The 20107-nt window shown below is 41.0% G+C and overlaps 1 protein-coding gene across 4 annotated transcripts in view; it reads right to left on the reverse strand.

The window, feature by feature from the left end:
- LOC122664846 (endonuclease MutS2) overlaps positions 1-20107 on the reverse strand; it is a 120086-nt gene that overhangs the window by 64173 nt on the left and 35806 nt on the right. For all 4 annotated transcript variants that reach the window (XM_043860857.1, XM_043860856.1, XM_043860858.1 and 1 more), the window contains exons 8-11: positions 15890-16013; positions 15743-15802; positions 14348-14554; positions 13757-13904 (exon numbers count right to left, since the gene is read on the reverse strand). In XM_043860857.1, the coding sequence (XP_043716792.1) occupies positions 13757-13904; positions 14348-14554; positions 15743-15802; positions 15890-16013 (539 nt within the window). The remainder of the gene's footprint in view (positions 1-13756; positions 13905-14347; positions 14555-15742; positions 15803-15889; positions 16014-20107) is intronic.

Here is a 20107-nt window from a genome sequence, read left to right on the forward strand (position 1 = left end):
CAGCTTCGCAACAGGGGCAAAGGTCTCCTGGTAATCAATGCCATATGTCTGGGTGAACCCCTTTGCCACGAGTCGTGCCTTATACCTATCCATAGTGCCATCCACCATCTGTTTCACTACAAACACCCACTTACATCCAACAGTTCTCTTCCCAGGTGGAAGAATCACAAGCTCCCATATGCTATTTTTTTCAGGGCTTCCATTTCTTCCATCATTGCTGCCTTCCACTTTCCATCCGATAGAGCTTCCTGCCAATTGTTAGGAATATGAACAGAAGAAAGAAAAGAAACAAAAGCACGAAAAGATGGAGAAAGGGAGTCATAAGAAACAACATGGGATATAGGATGCTTAGTGCAAGCCCTGACACCCTTGCGAATAACAATAGGTAAATCAGGAGAAGAAGTATTACCAGGTGGAGAGGAAGGTTCTGGAACCAGGTTCGGCAATTGGATGGGTACTGGTGCTATAGTTAATTGAAGCTGCTTATGTTTCCTTGTATAAGTCTGCACATTAGATTCATTAATCCTCCTCTGAAATTCACTAATGGTTTTCGGGACAGGAGTCTGCTCCGCTTGAGTAGGAATGTCAACAACATCATCTGGGATGGTCTCCTCCTGTATAAGGACCTCTCCCCCTGAAGCAGAGTAAGGACTAGGAGTAGGAGGAATAGGGACAGACTCATTGTAAACAGACTGTAGGGGAGGTTCTATGGTCAGCATATCTTCACTAACACTCTCCCCCTGAACAGGTGGGGACAAATAATAAGACATAGTCCCATGAAAAACAACATCCATACTGACCAATGTACGTTTGGCAGGAGGATAATAGCACTTGTACCCCTTCTGGGTGGCAGAGTACCCTAAAAAAATGCAGCGGAGACTGCGGGATTCAAGTTTACCAGGGGACCTAGTATCCCTGGCATAGCAAACACAGCCAAACACCCTAGGGGGAACAATAAAAGAAGAAGAGCCAAGTAAGAGCTCGACAGGGGCCTTAGAGTCAAGAACTCGACTAGGCAGCCTATTAATCAAATAAGCCGCAGTGAGGACAGCATCTCCCCAATAAAAGGAAGGAACATGTCGGGCAAACATAAGTGCTCTGGCCACCTCCAAGAGATGGCGGTTTTTTCTTTCAGCAACACCATTCTGGGCTGGAGTATCAACACAGCTGGTCTGATGTAAATCCCATGGGTGCCATCAATCAGAGTCATCCTTGGCACCAAATCAGAAGTAAAAGACCTTAAAAATAAGGTTAAGTGATCCTCTTGGCAGCAAAGAAGCTTTAAAAGTAATAGCAGCAACAAGCAGCCCTATCCCCCAAAAATCGATAAGAATCAGGGTTTTGAAAAAAAACCCTGAAAGAGAAGATCAATTAGGGTTAGGGGTCTTCAAAAAAACTCGAAATGGACTGATAGTAATGTCGAGTCCTCATTGAAGTAGTATGAATGAGATCTCCAAAGATCAGCCCAAGCAAAGAACCAAAAATGGCTAAAAGTCAGGGTTTTTCAAAACCCTGAATTGAGATCGATATTGGGTATAGGCTTCAAATAGTTTGAAATTGCTGTAGTATCTGCTGTCCAATACTGCTATGATCAATCTCCAATAGGTAAAAACAGCTTCCAAGGCAAAGGAGAAGCTAATCTTCTTGAAGAGGAGATCTCCAAAAATTGCAGGAACAAGGGCAGCAGCAATCAAACTTGGTATTTTGATTAAACCATCTGTTGAAGAGGTGGAATTGAGGGCAGCATCTAGATCGTATGATCACCTCATTAGATCTGCCCTAATAAGAGAAGAAAACCAAAAAAGAAGAAAGAGAAGATCGAGTGGGAGAAGGTGGAAGAGAGAAACAATGGAAGGTGGTGGGATTCTGAAAACCTAGATCAGAGAAAGTGGCTCAGATGCCATGTTAACAAAACAGAATATGAGAGAATGCTTGGATGATTAATGATCACCCCCAAGGCTGTATTTATATGGTTGAAAATAAAAGACAGAATTACATGTGAGCAATGTGGGACTAAACCCACATAATAGAAATAAAAATAAAACAGTAAAAAAGATCCAGAATACCCCCCACGGTATTCTGGCCCATATAATCCAACAGTTTTCTTTGTAATAGACCACTTTAATGGGCCTAAAATATGGGGATGTAGGAATAAGAGATTTAATTTCTTAGTTGGGTTGTTTTATTTCATGATTTTTATTGTTCATCTCTTTACTTGTAAAGGCCGGATACAAACCTGTTTGAATAGAACTCTTCCTCCTACTTTGGATAGTGTTAACAGTAAAGAATAGAGCTCAATCCGTGGATATATTAATGAACATCCAAGCCCCTTTATTTAGAGGAGAGAAAAATTAGAGAATTGACCCAACACTGTTCACCGTAACTGTTCATGATACTGTTCACGTGAACAGTGTCACAACCCTAATTACAATTCTTACCTTGCTAAAAATACTCCCACGGTTATTATTCTAACACTCCCCCTCAAGTTGGAGCATAAATATCAAACATGCCCAACTTGACTGAAATAGGATGAAAGATTTTCCTACTCAACCCTTTAGTGAACACATCAGCTAGTTGATCAGCAGACTTCAAAAAGGAACACAGATCAGTCCTCCTTCCAGCTTCTATTTCATGAAATGCCTATCAACCTCCACATGCTTGGTACGATCATGCTGAACCGGATTATGAGCAATGCTAATGGCAGCCTTGTTGTCACAATACAACATCATAGGGAGACAGACAAGAGCACCAAGATCTTGTAATAAACCTCTAAACCATAACAACTCACAAATGCCTTGTGCCATAGCACGAAATTCTGCTTCAGCACTGGACCTTGCTACCACGTTCTGTTTCTTGCTACGCTAAGTGAAAAGATTTCCACCTACAAAGGAGCAATAACCAGATATGGACTTTCTATCAAAAGATCCAGCCCAATTAGCATTAGTATACGCTTCAACTCGTAGATGGTCATGAGGAGATAAGAGAATTCTTTTTTCCGAGGCTTACTTCAAATAACGAAGAATACAAAGAACATCATCCATATGAGAGGAATAAGAATCATGCATCAACTGACTTATCAAACTCATGGCAATGGGTATATCTAGCCGTGTGTGAGAGAGGTAAATAAGTTACCCTACCAGCCGCAGATAACGACCTTTGCCAACCGGTTCACCCTCTTTTTCCTTGAGTCTTGTAGTAGTCTCCATAGGTGTATCAGCAAGGTGACACCCTAACATCCCGATCTTAGATAATAGATCTAGGATATACTTCCTTTGAGAAAGAAAGATGCCCTTTGAAGATCGTGCAACCTCTATCCCTAGAAAGTATTTCAGCTTTCCCAGATCCTTTATTTCAAATTCACGGCCAAGAAAGTCATCAACTTGTTGATCTCATCACCATCATACCCTGTCACCACAATATCATCCACATAGACTATGAGAATGGTTACTTTATCACTATTCCTTTTGATAAATATAGTATGGTCAGCATTACTCTGCTTATATCTCACAGAAACCATAGCCTTATGAAATCTTCCAAACCAAGCACGAGATGATTGCTCTAGCCCATATAAAGCACGCTTCAACTTATATACCTTGCCGCTGGTTTTGTCACATGAGAACCCAAGTGGAATGTCCATATATACCTCCTCTTCAAGCTCTCCATGGAGGAAGGCATTCTTCACATCCAATTGTTGTAAATCCCATCACAGATTAATTGTACAAGATATAACACTCTGACAGTGTTTAGTTTAGCAACAGGTGCAAAGATCTCCTGGTAGTTAATCCCAAATGTCTGAGTGAACCCCTTTGCCACCAATTGTGCCTTATATCGATCCACAGTGCCATCAACCTTTTGTTTCACCACAAACACCCATTTACATCTAACTGGTCTTTTCCCTAGAGGAAGAAGAACAACATCCCATGTATCATTTTTTTGTAAGGCTCTCATTTATTCCATCATTGTTGCCTTCCACTTTCCATCTGCAAGAGCTTTCTACCAATTCTAGGGAATACAAACAAAAGAAAGGGAAGAAACAAAAGCACGAAAGAAAGGAGAAATGGAATTATAGGAGACAATATGAGATATAGGATGCCGAATACAAATCCTAGTACCCTCTCTGATATGTTTTGAGATTTGAGTCATTAATTCTCTTCTAAAATTCTCTAATGGTTTTCTGGACTAGAGTAAGCTCCCCGTGAACAAGAACTGTGTCATTACCAATATCCGAGGTCTCCCCCTGTGTGGAAACCTCTTAATTAGATGGTATATGAGGGATAAGAGTGGGTTCAGGCTGGTTATACACGGGAGCCTCAAGATGGAGAGGGGCCCCAAGAGCCAACACCTTTTCACTGGAATTCTCCCCCTGAAGAGGTGTAGTGGGATAATAGGAAAGGGTTTCATGGAAAATGACATCCAAACTCACCATGGTACGACAGGTGGGTGGGTGTAACATTTATAACCCTTTTGAGAGGGAGAATAGCCCAAGAAAATGCACCGAAGGCCACATGGTTCAAGTCTACTACGCAATCGAGTATCCCTAGCATAACAAACACAGCCAAAAACTTTAGGTGGAACTATAAAGGTTGAGGAGCCATTTAAAAGTGCAGCAAGGGTATAGGAGTCAAGGACTCAAGTAGGCACCTGTTAATAAGGTATGCGGCAGTAAGAACAGCATTCCCCCAATATTGGGGAGGAACATTACGGGCAAACATAAGTTCTCTAAGAGTTGGCGATTTTTTCTTTTAGCCACTCCATTCTGGGCAAGGGTATCCACACGACTGGTCTGGTGGAGGATCCCATGGGCAGCAAGGTCGTATTGGAACTGACCTTCCATATACTCTTTGCCATTGTCACTCCTCAAAATTTTGAGAGTGGCATTGTATTGGGTCTGAACCAATTTAAGCAAATGCTGAAAACATGAGAAAAAAGCACTTTAATTATTCATCAAATACACCAAGGTACTCCTAGAGTGGCAATCAATAAAGGAAACAAACCGATGGCCAGAAATAGAAGGTTTCCGACTAGGACCCCACACATCAGTATGAACCTAATTAAAAAGGGAAAGACTTCTTTTATTAGAAATAGAATAAGTTGAACGAGTCTGTTTGGCCAGAACACAAGCCTCACAAAAAAGGTCATCCTTATTACATTGTTTAACTAATGCTGGAAATAAATGAGATAAAATTCCTAAAGGGGGGATGACCTAATCGATTATGCCATTGCTGAAGTTCAGAAGAGACCAATGAAGTTTAATGAAGGGGAGATGGTGGTGGTGGTGAAGAAGGACGACCATCATCGAGTAAATACAATCCACCATGCACTTTACCCCATCCAATCGTCGCCTTAGTTGCCAGATCCTGAAAAACACAATGGGAAGGAAAAAAATCACTTTACAGCTCAAGTCACGAGTAAGATTACTAATGGACAGAAGGTTAGTAGTAAAATTAGGTATATGTAAAACAGAGGATAAAGAGATAGATGGAGAGAAACTGATAGAGCCTTTCCCAGAGATTGAGGAGAGAGAATCATCAGCCACCCGAACTTTGTCTTTCCTAGAAGATGGTGAATAGTAATACAAGAGGCTAGACGATCTGGTCATGTGAACAGTGCACCAGAGTCTATGATCCAAGGGATGGGGACTACTGATGCACAATGACCAGCAAACAGACTACCTGAGTGGACAAAATGGGAACTTGAAATGGCAGATTGATTAGCAGGAGTTGATGTAGTAGATGCAGCAGAAGCCCGTAACATATGACGGAATGCATGAAGTTCATCCTGGGAGAGACCAGTGTCAGTAGAAGGAGCCGTGGGAATAGTCTTAGTCTGATTGGATTTGTTTTTCGATTTCCCATGAGCAGCACGCTTGGCCTCAAAATCAGTAGGTTTACTTGTGGGCGTCGACCATAATGCTAGGTCTTCGGTGGACGCTGGGCAGGGGCTGGTGGTGGAGAAGCAAGAGTCTGAATGACATACACAGGAAAATCATCATCTAACTCAGAAGCATTTACCGGAGCAGCATGGTATGGCGTGGATTCAAAGCAAGACACATCAGCTGTAATGAAGTACTTGCGCAAAGGTGGAGAATAACAACGGTAACCTTTTTGGGTACGAGAATACCCAAGGAACATACACTTAATAGCTTTTGGATCCAACTTAGACAACGCCGGGCGATGATCACGAATAAAACACACACATCCAAAATACAAGGTGGCAAAGCAAACAATGATTCAATAGGAAACAACACAAAGTGGGGAATTTCACCCCGCAAAACTGATAAAGGCGCGATTAATGAGATAGCATGCAATTATCACAACATCAGCCCAAAAAATTTTGGGAACTCTCATCTCAAACAACATGGACCGAGTAACCTCCATTAAATGTCGATTTTTCCTCTCTGCTACACCAATTGGTTGTGGTGTGTCAGAGTAGGAAGACGGGCGAACCATACCATGTTGAACCATAAATGCAGAAAAAGGAGTAGAAAAGTATTCTTTGGCATTATCACTACGTAAGACTTTCACATTCACACCAAACTGGGTTCGAATTTCAGAGACAAAGGCACAAAATATAGAAAATAATTTAGATCGATTTTTCATTAAATATAACCAAGTAACCCTTGAATGGTCATCAATAAAAGTAAAAAAATATTTAAAACCCAAGTTTGACATACTAGGACATGGACCCCAAACATCATAATGAACTAAAAAAAAGGGAGAAGAAGAACGCTTATTGACTCTAGGGGGATAACTTACACGGAGCTTCCCAAACTGACATGACTCACATTCAAGCTAGAAAGAGAACTAAAACTAGAATCTAATTTCCTAAGACTTTCCAAAGAAGGATGACCAAGCCGACAATGAATTTGATAGTGAGAAGCAACACTGGAGCAAGCAACTGACAGAGAGCCGTCAAGTAGATACAGCCCCCCTGACTCACGTCCTCTACCAATCGTCTTCGTCGTAGCAAGATCCTGAAAAACACAAGAATCAGGGTAAAACGTCACTGAACAATTATAAGTATTGGTTAATTTACTCACAGACATAAGATTAATGGAAAATTTGGAAGGTAGAGAACGGAAGACAGAGACAAGGAGGAACTAGGATTAACAGTACCAGTGCCCTTAACCTTTGCTAAGGATCCATTAGCCAAGGTAACACTGGATGAAGATGGAGACAAAGAAGAAAAGATACCTGCCATTCTAGACATGTGATCCAATGCCCCTGAATCAATGATCCAGGGACAAGAAACAGCCGAGAGGCATGCAATGGCATTACCTGTCTTAACCAAAGTAGCAGTGGAAGAAGTAGGTTGTGAAATCTGGAGTTGATTGTACCGTGCAAACACCTCCTCTGACATGACAATCACCTTACCCTCAAAGGGTTGAGGTGGTGCGGCTGAATCACTACAGGCAGCGGAATTTGCAAAATGCTGCTGTCCCGGCCTCCCATCAAGCTTCCAGCAAAATCTCTGAATATAGCCAGGTTGACCACAATGATGACAAGTCCGGACAGCACTAGATCCCTCAGAAGGGGCATTGGACTGCCCATAACTCTGGCTGTTACCATGCTGATTCTGCCCTCTTCCGGTACCACAACCACCACCCGTCCAATCCCACAGCCACGACCTCCCCAACGGTTACCACCATCTCCACGGCCACCACCACCAGCTCCATTTTGCAATACCAAGGCTGAACTGTCAACCGTTGGCGTGGAGTCATGAGAGCTCTCACGAGATACACGAAGAACACGAGCAAAACTATCTGTGAGAGAAGCAATAGTCTCACCACCAAGAATTTGGGGCCTAACAGACTCAGACTCCTGTCCAAGTCCTCCCAAAAATCCCATCACTGCCAATTATTCTCTTTGAACCTGCATTTGCTTCATATCTGACGAAATAGAGAGGACAGCATTCAATTCTTCATACATTCTCTTAAAATCAGCGAACTACTGGGTCATGGTACGCCCCTTTCTTTCAGTGCGATAGAACTCCTATGATAATTCACATATCCTGGATAAATTATTCTGACCAAAGAAGAGGACTCCTAAATAATCCCATAAATCTTTTACCGTGTCGATGTGAGTAACCAAATCCACAATATGGTTCTCCATCGAGTTCAACATCTGCCCACGAATTTTCGCATCAATAGTTTCCCATGCGGCATCATTTGTTGGTGTGGGTCCTGTCAAATGTATCTACTGATTTCGACCAGTCAACACAAGTTTCAAAATTTTCCGCCATTGCTGAAAATTGTTAATACCTTCAAGTTTCTTCTACTATGGTTTTCTTCTACTATGGTTAACAGGTTTTGATGATGGAATCAAGTAAGAAATAAAAGGCTTAAAGCTCAAGGATGTTTTAAATCAAAGCATGGACGATCAAGACTTTAAAGACATGACAAATCCTTCAAGCAAAGAAATTTTTGAAAAGACTCTTCAAAGATTGAAGGATCATCTCTAGAAGAAAATTGATGCTCAAGACTAATGTTTTAAGCACTCACTTCAAATGCATTGTATGACATGAATTTTAATAAAACTTGCATATCATTCATTCATGCATAATTAGAGACCCTACGAGGTGATTTAGTACCCCTAAAAGCCTTAGCATAAGTTGAAAAAGTCAAGACCAAAGACCATCTAAGACAGGCAGGCAAATGGACCAAAAAACACCAAACGGTCGATCCAACCGGTCGACAGGTTATAGGGCCTTTTTCGCCTACTTGGTCACAGAGGCCAACCAGTTTCAACCGGTTTTCCAAACGGTCGCCCACCGATAACCGGTCGCACAACCGGTCAACCGGCGATCAACCGCTTGGTCAAGGCTGTCTCCAACGGCTCTTTCTCTCCCAACGGTAATATAAAGTGGTCGACCGGTTCGCCTAAAAAAACTAGCCGTTTTCTATCCATTAGAACACATTCTACACATGTTTTTAGAGCCTTAAATGAGGCTACAAATAGAGGACATGTGAGAGCTTTTCACTCATCCACTACAATCCAAAATACTACTTTTGTGAGAAATGAAAAGTCATTCTAAAGCTCCATTGATTACAATCTAGTAGTCTCTATCAAGATTATCCAAGTTTGACTTCAACACTTAAGACCTCTACTATCTTTTATTCTAAAGAGAAGTTCTAAAAAAGGTCAAAGTATTAGGCATCATTACATATCATTCATCACTTGCAAGGAGTACATGTTACACTCCTTGCCTAGGTAACTCTTACCTTTTCTCTATTGTATTGTATATGCTTTTGAGTTAAGAAAGCATTAGTGTGTTAATCTAGACTGTACTTACGTTAATACTGTGGGATCCTCTTATCTTATGAAAAAGAGTTAGGATCCTGTTATCTTGTGAAAAAGATTGTAAAGGTGTTCTTCCCACCTATTGTACTGAAAGGAAGAAGCTAGTGAAATTCTCTCAAGGTTGAAAGGAGTGGATGTAGGCTGGATTAGCCGAACCACTATAAATTTTGAGTGTTGTTCTTTGACATCATTGATTTCTATCTATCTCGTCTTAATGAAAGAAAATTTTAAAAAGGCTAATATTTCACTAGTGATAACCTATTCACCCCCCTCTAGGTTATCTCACAATTGGAAGAGGAGGACACTACCTCAGTCACCATTGCATTGCTTTTATCCTCATCCACCATGCTGTCCCTTCAGAAAGAAAATCCAAACTCTAACAAACAACACCAATCGAATCACCAAAACACCACAAAATATGCCCCAAAATACTGCTGCCACCAATCAAAATTTAAAAACAAACCAGCCAAAACTTCAAGAAAAGATCTACTGCCACCAATCAAAACTTCAAGAGAGTAGCCACAAACCTACTGTCAACATGAATGGACCCACCAATAGAAGCATTCGACCAGCAATATGGCACTCAATTGCCATCAAACAATCAAAAACATCACCACAAATATCTAAAATCTGCTTTTTTTAATTTGAGAAAAGCAGATTTACTTCATCTTTATCCAATCCACAACCGACAACCACCAAAAACCACCAACAAAAATCACAAGGGTGAAAAATCACCCCCCTCTTAGGTTTGTGACCCTCTGGTAAGGCTAACCAGATATCGCAGATGTGAAAGAGGGCAGAATAAAGAAGAAAAATAGGAGAAAAAGGAGAAGGGTCTTGCGCAGGCCTAGGAAAGCAGCTCTGATACCATGTAACCTGCAGAAAACCAGAGGAGACGAGTTGCAGCCGTGATTTATTCTCTATTAACCTCAAAGAGAAAAGAGACAATACAATATAAGGAGTAGGGTAAGAGAAAAGACCAAAAAGGGCTTCACTTAATGCCCAGAATATGTCGACCCTATTTGGGCCCTCTATATGACTTCTAACATGAGTAATGGTCCAGATGTTGCCATAGACTACGAAGGACAGCATAATACTTAGAGATGGATAGGTCTTTCTGAGTAGTGTCATGAATCTTCTTGCAAAGTTCATAAACCTGGGCATCATTTCCAACATGTCCATAAGTTTCCTTCACAGCCATCCAAATCTGAGCAGTAGTTTCGAGTAGCAAATTTCCACTAGCCAGATCTGGTTGCACGGAGTTCAGTAAAAAAGACATGACTTGAGAGTCATTGGAGATCCACCGATCCTGAAAAGGACCAGCAGTAGATGGTTTCTCGGCAGTGTCAGTGATATGTCCAGCAAGACCACGGCCTACAATAGTGAGATATGTAGACCTGGACCACATCAGGTAATTAATTCCATCAAGTTTGATGGAGGAAGCAAAGGGAAGATACTCTTGTCGTGGCTGTCCATCAAGGCCAGAAGTAACAGTAGAAGTGTCGTCAAACATTAGGGCACAATAGAAGAGAACCAAGCCAAAAAAATAACAAGATCTTCACACTCAACCGTGGGAACCAGCCCAAACAGGGATCGAGTGCTCTTTAGTTGATGGTGAAACACTCCTCCAAAAATCAGCAGCAACAGAAGCCCAGAAACCCTAGATCGATCTTGTCAGGATTTTGAAGAAAAAAAAAACCCAAACATTTGGCTGATATCGATGAAGGGAAGAGGCTGAAAAATAGTAGCTTGTCCAAGAAATCCCTACTGTTCTTGATCTTTTAAGAAAAAAGAGAATTGATTCTCACTAATAGAGAAGGAAGCAGTCCCCAAAGTGAAGCTTCAAAAATCGCAGGTAGGAAGTGGCACAGCTGCTATCGATCTTGAATTAGGTCATCAATGAATGAGGTATTGAGGGGCAGCAACTAGATCCATGGATCACCTCATTAGTGATGTCCTGTAATAATTAATGGAAGAAACCAGAGAAAAAAAAGGAGAAAGAGAAATATGGGAGAAAAAGAAGAGGGATTTGAACCCACACTCAAACCTGCTCTGATGCCATGTTAACAGGAAAGAATAGAGCTCAATGCTTGGATGTGTTAATGAACATCCAAGCCCCTTTATTTATAATAGAAGAGAGAGAAGAATTACAGAATTGACCCAACACTGTTCACCGTAACTGTTTACGACACTATTCACCAACACTGTTCACGTGAACAGTGTCACAGCCCTAATTACAATTCTACCCTTGCTCAAAATACTCCCACTGTATTTTTCTTTGGCATGGATCGGCGGGTTGTAACAGCCTAAGTGCTTACATTACAGGCCTATTACCTTCCTTAAATGTTTGGGAGCTTTGGAAGGAGAGGAATAATAGAAGACATGGGGAAAATAGGCGGCCGGCATGTGCTATTATTGAATGCTTAAAACTCTGGGTGAGGGGCCTTCCATACCCTTCCAAGATTGGGAGGGCATCTTCCCCTAGGGATGGCTTACTTCTGCAGTTTTTGAGGCTGACGGCCCCTCCAGCCCAGATAAAACGACCTACCCCTGTTTATTGGTGTCCGCCTTTCGACTCGGTGAAGCTTAATGTGGATGGTGCTTGTAGAGGCAACCCTAGGGTTGGTGGGGGTGGTGGGGTCATCAGGTACAAGGAGGGTGTTATTTTAGCAGCCTTCTCATTTTTCTATGGTGATTGCACAAATTCTTTGGCAGAATTGAGGGCTTTGAGAGATGGTTTGAAGTTGTGCCTTGATTTGAGGTTTGCTGATTTTGTGGTTAATTCTGACTCTGCTTCCACTGTTAGAAAGGTTAATATTAAGGTGTGATCTCTGGAGGGGATGGTATTGTTTTCAGAAAGTTATGGCCTTAATTTCTTCTACTTGGGCTATGGTTACCTTTGCTTATAGGGAGAGTAACAGGGCAGCTGATTGGATGGCCACCCTAGCCTGTGATTCTGGTTCCTACATCAATTAACACGTTGGCAGCCAGCTGCCTGGGGACTTGCAGCGTATTCTGCGGGAAGACAGGGCTGGTTTGCCAGTTCTTAGGAAGTAGATTTTATTTTGCTGTTTGCCATTTCTCTTATGTTTGTTTGGGTTGGGTTAAAGTTAAGGTGAGAGTTTTCTCCTATGGGTTGGGGTAAGGTGGTACATCCCCCCCCCCTTGTATTCTTTTATTCATCGATTGGATTTTAATAAAATTCTAGGGGCTGGCCTGGGTCCCAGGTAATATTCGGGTTTAAAAAAAAAAAAACAGATAGTGTTCCCTATTTCCTTCTTTCCTATTTCAATTTAATCAGTTCAGGATTGGTTTAGGCTTTTCCTTTGTGGAGTTTGAGTCTGTTTTTGAGTCTTCGATATAAATTTGTAAGGGGCTACAGCCTTGTACATGAATTAATGAATTTGGCTTCTTGCCTTTGGTTTTGTGGTGATTCAGAATGCTACCTGCTATGGTGATTCAGCAGGCTCCCTGGTGGTGATTCGAAGGCAGGTACTGGTGGTGATTCCAGCCATGCAGATAAGATGGTGATTCCTGATCATATCTTTTCTATCTTTTCAATTTCAGTTTCAGTTTCAAAAACCCAAAAAAAGAAAAAAAAATCCTTCTTTCCCATCGATTCTAGTTTCCTACTTCAGCTAGGATTTGTTAAATCTTAAGATTTTTGAATCTGTTTTGTTCCAACTTTCTATTACTGGTTATTCAACTATTAGTCTTAGAGCAATTGATCACTGGTTTGAACCCCCAGTCTGTCAATTGATTCTGCAGCTGGTGAGCTATCCTGCCCCAAGTAGGATTACTCCAAGTGTGAATCTGGCCATCAGATTTTGATCACACTTTGCAGAACTCTCCTACACTAAAATCAGACCCCTCAACTTGATTAGTGGCCGAATCAGACCTGCTGTAATTCGTTTATTAATTTTCTTTTCAAATCTGGTTTGTCCCTTTTTTCCTGCGATCCTTTCACAAGCTGATCACGCACTGGATTTCACTGGTTCAGGATTAGCACGCATTAAAAACCCAAATAACTTGTAGCAACACTCCCCACCCCCATCCCAAAAAAAAAAGCAAATAAATTTTCTCCAGTAGTGGTTGATAATTTTCACAAACTAGATAATACCCCTACTTGTCAACCCCTAATAGATTAACAAAGAAACATCCTAAAAATCTTAGGATATCAAAAAGCTCACCCAACCTAATTATTAATGATGCAATGATGCCATATACTGTTTTAATTACATAGTGCCCCTAAGGAATGAATCTTAGATCTATGGCTTATATATTTGAAACTGCCACTTGGCAGCAAAATTTTTACAAGTGCTTTTCGTTCAGAGAGAATCACAGATGATGGCTTGTTATCATTAGATAATAGCCAAGATTTCAGTACAATTTTAATATCTGCATCCAAACTCTAAAGGGAAGTACAAGAAAAAGTGAGACAGAAGGTAATAAAGAACCTGATTTTGCCATCATAGCAGCTAATCCAACTGTCTTTAAGCAGATAGTTTTGCCTCCTGTGTTGGGGCCAGTAATGACTGCAATTCTAGTTTTATTAGCAATAAGAAAATCAACTGGAACAGGATGTGCTGCTTCGATTTTGCTAACCTGAAGATAAGAACAAGATATAGCTGAGAATGAAATGTCATAAGAACTTTGAGGACAGAGAATTAAGCTTTAAATGTCTACATAAAGAAGGCAAATAGTTATTTCAGAGTGTTTCACTCTAATCTGCATTTCTACGGATGTAAGATGTAAATCTGGTCTGTTTTTCCATGTCATGTTCTCCCTTGAAATTTTTTCCCGATTTCCTGAGGAGAAAGGACAAACCCATTGAACTTATGTAACCAATGAAGATCAAAAGGGAAAAACATTTGACATGATATAAAAATGATGTTCTAGACTTCTAGCATGAACACTAAGATGGATAACAGTAGAAGGCGCCACAAGTTAGACCTGCAATTTGCTAACTGGAACTTGCATATTTAGAATTAACACAAAAAAAGTAACAAGACACCCGCTTTTAGTCCTAATTTCTACCCAAAACTTACAGCACTAGCATCATTAACATCTCTTCTAGCCTTCCGCAACATTTGTCGATATTCCTGAAGTAATAGAGGATGATAAGCTTTCAGCAAATATACAGTCCACTCACTCAGAGTGCCTTCAGAATTGAAAGACCAATTTTCGTCCTTGGTTAAAAATAAATCAGGGCAAGTGCCTCCAAGTGAAAGACCATACTTTGCTCGAGCATTGACCTACATCTCAACGACATCATGCAATATTACTGTTACACAAACTAAAAATGAGACACATCATAATATCAGCAATGGTATCCATGCAACAGAAGTCGGTCCAAAAATATAATCAAAAGCCAGAACTTATTTTGTTCTTCAAGATCAGGGGAAGAGTATTTTGCACAGAGACTTCACAATGCTAAAAAGTTCATATCAATGAACAAGAGCATAGTCTAGTTCCAAGCCAAAGAATTTCTGATCAAGAGATACAAACTAAACATACAGACCAAAATCCATAATTATGAATTCATGGTCCAGCACAACTGTTTGGAATACAAAGGCTGATTTGTCCATCGGTTTGGAATAATGCCTAAGAGTGCTGGAACAACATTCAACAGAGGCAATACAAGGGGGAGACATTAATTTTCAGATTATTACTCTAATAATTTATAACCATTTCCTTGATAATTTGCTTTGTAAATTTAAAGACATGAAACATGAGTAGATTTGTTGCAGTACCGTCATTCATGTCCAGCCATGAAAAAAATGCACAAATTAGACATGAGATGAGCAGAGCTATGCAGCCTGCTGATAAATCCTTGTACTCTATTAGATAAAATTATCATCCACACCAACTGTCAAACAGCAAGATACTTGAATAGGGAAGTGCTTATCGTAACATTGGCAAAGCTGGAATAAATCCATTTGAATTGAAAGATAACGTTTTTAAAAAGTATTGACAGTAAACAAATTATATACACTGGTTGGAAAACAAGTCAGAAAATATATGACAATACATAGGACATTGTATTTCTAACCTTCCACACCAAACTAAAATACTAATCATCAATAAATCTAACCACTTAATGTAACCAGATATAGGAAACAATGTTACCTTCGTAAGTTCAGCTACATTTCAGATCCTTTCAAAACAAAAGATAAAACTAACCCTACAACATTATTGAACCAGCAATCTTTTACGATTTGTATATTGCAAGAATGTCTTCTCTACTATCAAACAGAATATTAAGTTGGTCTTTAAATCATATCCTATGGCAACTGGAGAAATGTAAGAACGGAATCCTGAACCAAATTATTTCTAAATCGATTTTTAAAGTTCCTCGTATTCAAGGTACACCAGACATTATATGAAAAGAAAAGCCATGAGAAACCACTTAAAAGAACATGAGGTTGGGGAAAGACACTTACCACATCCAATTGAATTATACTTTTCAACAAATTATGAATATCACCAAGGTCTGTTTTCATCTGCGAAAAAAGCAACAAATGAAACAACCAGAAAAGTGAATGACTAGAGAAATAACGAAGACAATAACGGGATGCATCCAACTGAACCTTTTCTGTTAACATCAAAAGGACTTCCTCCTCAGCCTTTTCCGCTAATGCCCTTGCTTGTTGCAACTCATCATTTAATAGAACAGCAGACAGTGGCTCGACCAAGCTCCCTACACCTGAACCACTAAAAAAATACTCCACTTTAGGAGTAGATTAATCAAAAGTTGAACCTCTTATGAATGAAGAGATTCACCATATATATATATATATATATATATATATATATAGAGAGAGAGAGAGAGAGAGAGAGAGAGAGAGGGCCTTTCTGAAGTGTGGCCCACACACGGTCAGGGGGGGAAAGAAAAGGGAGGGGGATACAGGTCTTCCAGATCCTTGGACGAGTGGTCTCAGTTTATATATATAATTGGAAATGATTGAACCTTCTCATCACCATTTAAGGGGTATATTCAGATAGGTGAATGAAATACAGAAAAATGTTGAATGTGAAATTTGTCAATTTTGGATTTATTAAAGGATATGATTTGATACTCCAGCACAGCATTAGGTCCAGGATGCAGTACTAAATATAAACAGTATAGGAAAAGAGGGACAAATAACCAGTCCACACAAAGCTTGAAGAAGAGAGAGGGAGAAGAAGAAAAGAGGAAAACTGAACCACGATAGAGTCCATATATTGCTTGGTCCACCTCCCAATACTTATAATATCAGCAAATGGACTAGTTGAAGTTGAGAAGGAAAGATTAGAGAATGATTTGGCTTGTCTAATGTGACACAGGACTTTCTAATTTATAATGAAGATATGCAGTACAAAGGGAGTCAAATACGGAAAGTAGTACAAGGCTGGGTAGTATCGGTAGTACACATACACACATATACAAGGTGGCCTACTTATTCTATTCTTAACACTTCCCCTCAAATTGGTGCATGGATATCTCTCATGCCCAACTTGCTTACAATAGGATGAAACATCTTACAAGTTAAACACTTTGTAAATACATCAGATAGCTGATTTCAGATGTGACAAATGGAATACAAATGAAGCCTTGTTCAAGCTTCTCTTTGATGAAGTGTCTATCTATCTCAATATGCTTAGTTATGTCATGTTGAACTGGGTTATGGGCTATACTAATTGCTGCCTTGTTATCACAGTAGAGCCTCATAAATTCTTTAGATATCAATTCCAGATCACTCAGTAATATTCTAAGACATATTCTTTTTTTGGGTGAGTAAATAATTCATTACCAAAACCCCGGAACTGAGGGGAAAACGGGGGGAGGGAGAAATACACAGGGGGAAGAAAAAAAAGGGGGGGGGGGACTAATACGAAACCTCAAGCCCTAGGAGGAGGGGGCAGGAGCCTGAAAAAGAGATACAGGTAAACCCCAGGAGACAACAATATGCCTGTTCCTTTGGGAATCGACAAGAGAACCATGAGGCAACATATGAAGCCTGGAGCTAACATCGAAGAAGATGGCTTTCCAAATCATAGCAAGAAAATGAGAGTTGGAGGTCCATCTACGAAGATTTCGCTCCATCCAGATGTGAGAGATAACCCCTCACGGGCACTGGTCAAAAAACCCCATTCATATTTGTATAATAACCCAACTCCCATACATCACATACATACACAGCAGAAGACTTAACAATACATTGCATATACATCTATTGGTGGTAGATACTAAAGTTCAGCATAGTTATCAAAAGTTATATTCATGACCTGCTTGCGGGGTGTTACATGTTTTTTGAGCAGCTTTCCAAATCTTGGTTGCAGTATCCAATAGGAGATAACTTCAAGCAATCTGAGGTTGCATAGAGTTGATAAAAAAAGCCATTACCAAAGAGTTATCAAAACTCCACTTCCTCTGTGAAGCATCAGTAGTAGTAGACTTTGCAATTTCACCCGTCAAATAACCCGCATAGCCACATGAATCAATGGAGAGGTAACAAGAGCGAGACCACATCAGATAATTGCTCCCATCCAATCGAATAGAGCTAACAGGGAATGAAGGGAATTCGTTATGAGTCCCACAACTAGACCCTTCAACTCCAATGGATGCAGTAGAGTCGGCAATTACCACTTTGGTTGATGCAATGAGCTTAGAACAGACGAAGGAGAGATGAAGCCTTGAAGGGATCAATGATCATCACCAAAATCTGACAAAAGGTCGATAGAGCATTCAAAACCCTGAAAAAGTCTATCGAGGCTCCAAAACCCTGACAAAAAAGTTGATCCAGCTTCAAAACCCTGATGAAGTCAATTGAGACATAGAGGGTCTCTCGGATCATTGTGTAAGAGGGATCTGAGAACCCAAATGGGAAGGAGATGGCCCTCAATGGCCTAGGAGAGACCCACCAAGAGCAGCTATGGAAGGTGAGAGAGAGAGAGAGAGGTGTTGTGAGAGAAGTCAGAGAAGAGAAGGAGAAAAGCCGAAGGTGGAAACCGAGAGAGAGTCAACGGCAGCTAGGGCAGGGATCCCGAGGTAGATCTCAGCTCTGATACCATGTTTGATTGAGAGGAATGATTAGACTGCCAGTGTGGCAGCTCCACTTTATTTTTTTTATTTATTTTTTGGATGAATGAAAATATATTAACGAAGCAAAGAGAATCTTTCCCCTTCTAAAAATAAAAAGGGAAAGAACAAGGAAGAAACAAGGAGAAAGCTCCACAACAAACCAACAGACTAATCCTATAACCTAATCAAGCTGAAGGAACAGCTCTACTTTATTTATAATAAGTGACATACAGGTACAAGTACAATAAGGCCTCTATGGACAGATTTACCCTTATACCCATATTACACCCATATTACAACAGAAACATACCTAGAATATGGCAGACATAAAAGGAATATAGCACTCACCTTGGACATCTTGGCCTTGACATCATGGTCCTTGGCCCTGCCATGGCACCATGACAACTACGGTCCAGAAAACAAGAATTCCTTTTAGTATGGTATGCCATTTACATGAGAGTTTGAGGGTATGTGTTCCTACACTACATTGCACTGGAATCAGTGAACTTTTATAAACTTAACTGAGCTCCAGAAAGTATAACTTCTTGGTCAGCAGCTGCAACTATCTTTCCATTAGTTTAGATAGAACATGTCTGGAGCTTATTACAAGAGTTCACGGCCCTTCAATTGCATTGATTCATCAGATTCCCCATAAGATGAAGGTATACCCCAAAAACATATCTTCATGCAGACAATTATCTCTACCGAGGCCGACCCCATTTAGTTAGGATAAAGCTCTGTTGTTGTTGAAAAATGCCATGAACCCTCCTCCCCACCCCCACCCCTTCGCCGCCACCTCCCCCTGCAACTCCCGACGTCTCTTCCGGCGAAACCTCCCCTCTCCCCCCTGCTTATCTCCCTCCCCCACTTGGTCGCCACCCCCATCCCCCTATGCTCCTCCATCCAATGCTCACCTCGTCTCTGTTTCTAACCCCGGACCAAAAAAGTGGTCATCCCTGCTTCAGCAATCACCCTCCCCCCTACTTGACACCTCTCTCTTCTACGCCAAACCACTCTCCGAGAATGGAGTGCCTTTTGCCCCCTGCCCTAACTCCATTCTCTCTCCAGAACTCTCCAAATGGTCCTTTTGTTTGGTTGGACACTTCTTAGGCACCCGTCCCTCCTTCAACATCGTCCGAGCTTCTCTCACCAAGCAATGGAAAGCTGCTGGATTGCTTGAAATCCACCTCCTAGACTCTGGTATGTTCTTCTTCAAGTTCTTTTCTGACAATGCTAAGTCTCGTGCACTGGACGGAGCCCCTTGGATGGTAGGCACCAAGCTGATATTCCTCCGTCAATGGCAACCCCATCTCCTGCTCCACAAGGTCGACCTCAACACCATTCCCTTGTGGATAAATCTCCCAGGACTTCCCCTGCTATACTGGACCCAAGAGAGCTTCAGCCGTATAGGCTCTGTTATTGGTACTCCTCTTCGCGCTGACCTGCGCACTCTCAAGCAGAATCGTCTATCTTTCACCAGGATATGTGTAGACATCTCTGCGAATTCTCCTCCTCCTTCGTCCATCTCCATTAAGGAAGACGATGGATTCTGGTTCGAGCAGCCTGTGAAGTACGATTGGATCCCCCCCATTGCCAATTCTGCAAAATCTTTGGACACTCTACCTCGGCTTACCCTGCATCGATGCCCCTTGCCACAGCGGCTCTTGGTCCAGAAGCATCGCAGTCTCCTACTGCTTCGACTTCATCGGAGAAAATTGCTTCTGTTCTGCCCTCTGAAGACATC

The sequence above is a fragment of the Telopea speciosissima genome, chromosome 6 (assembly GCF_018873765.1).
Source record: "Telopea speciosissima isolate NSW1024214 ecotype Mountain lineage chromosome 6, Tspe_v1, whole genome shotgun sequence".
In the NCBI taxonomy this organism is placed as follows: Eukaryota; Viridiplantae; Streptophyta; class Magnoliopsida; order Proteales; family Proteaceae; genus Telopea; species Telopea speciosissima.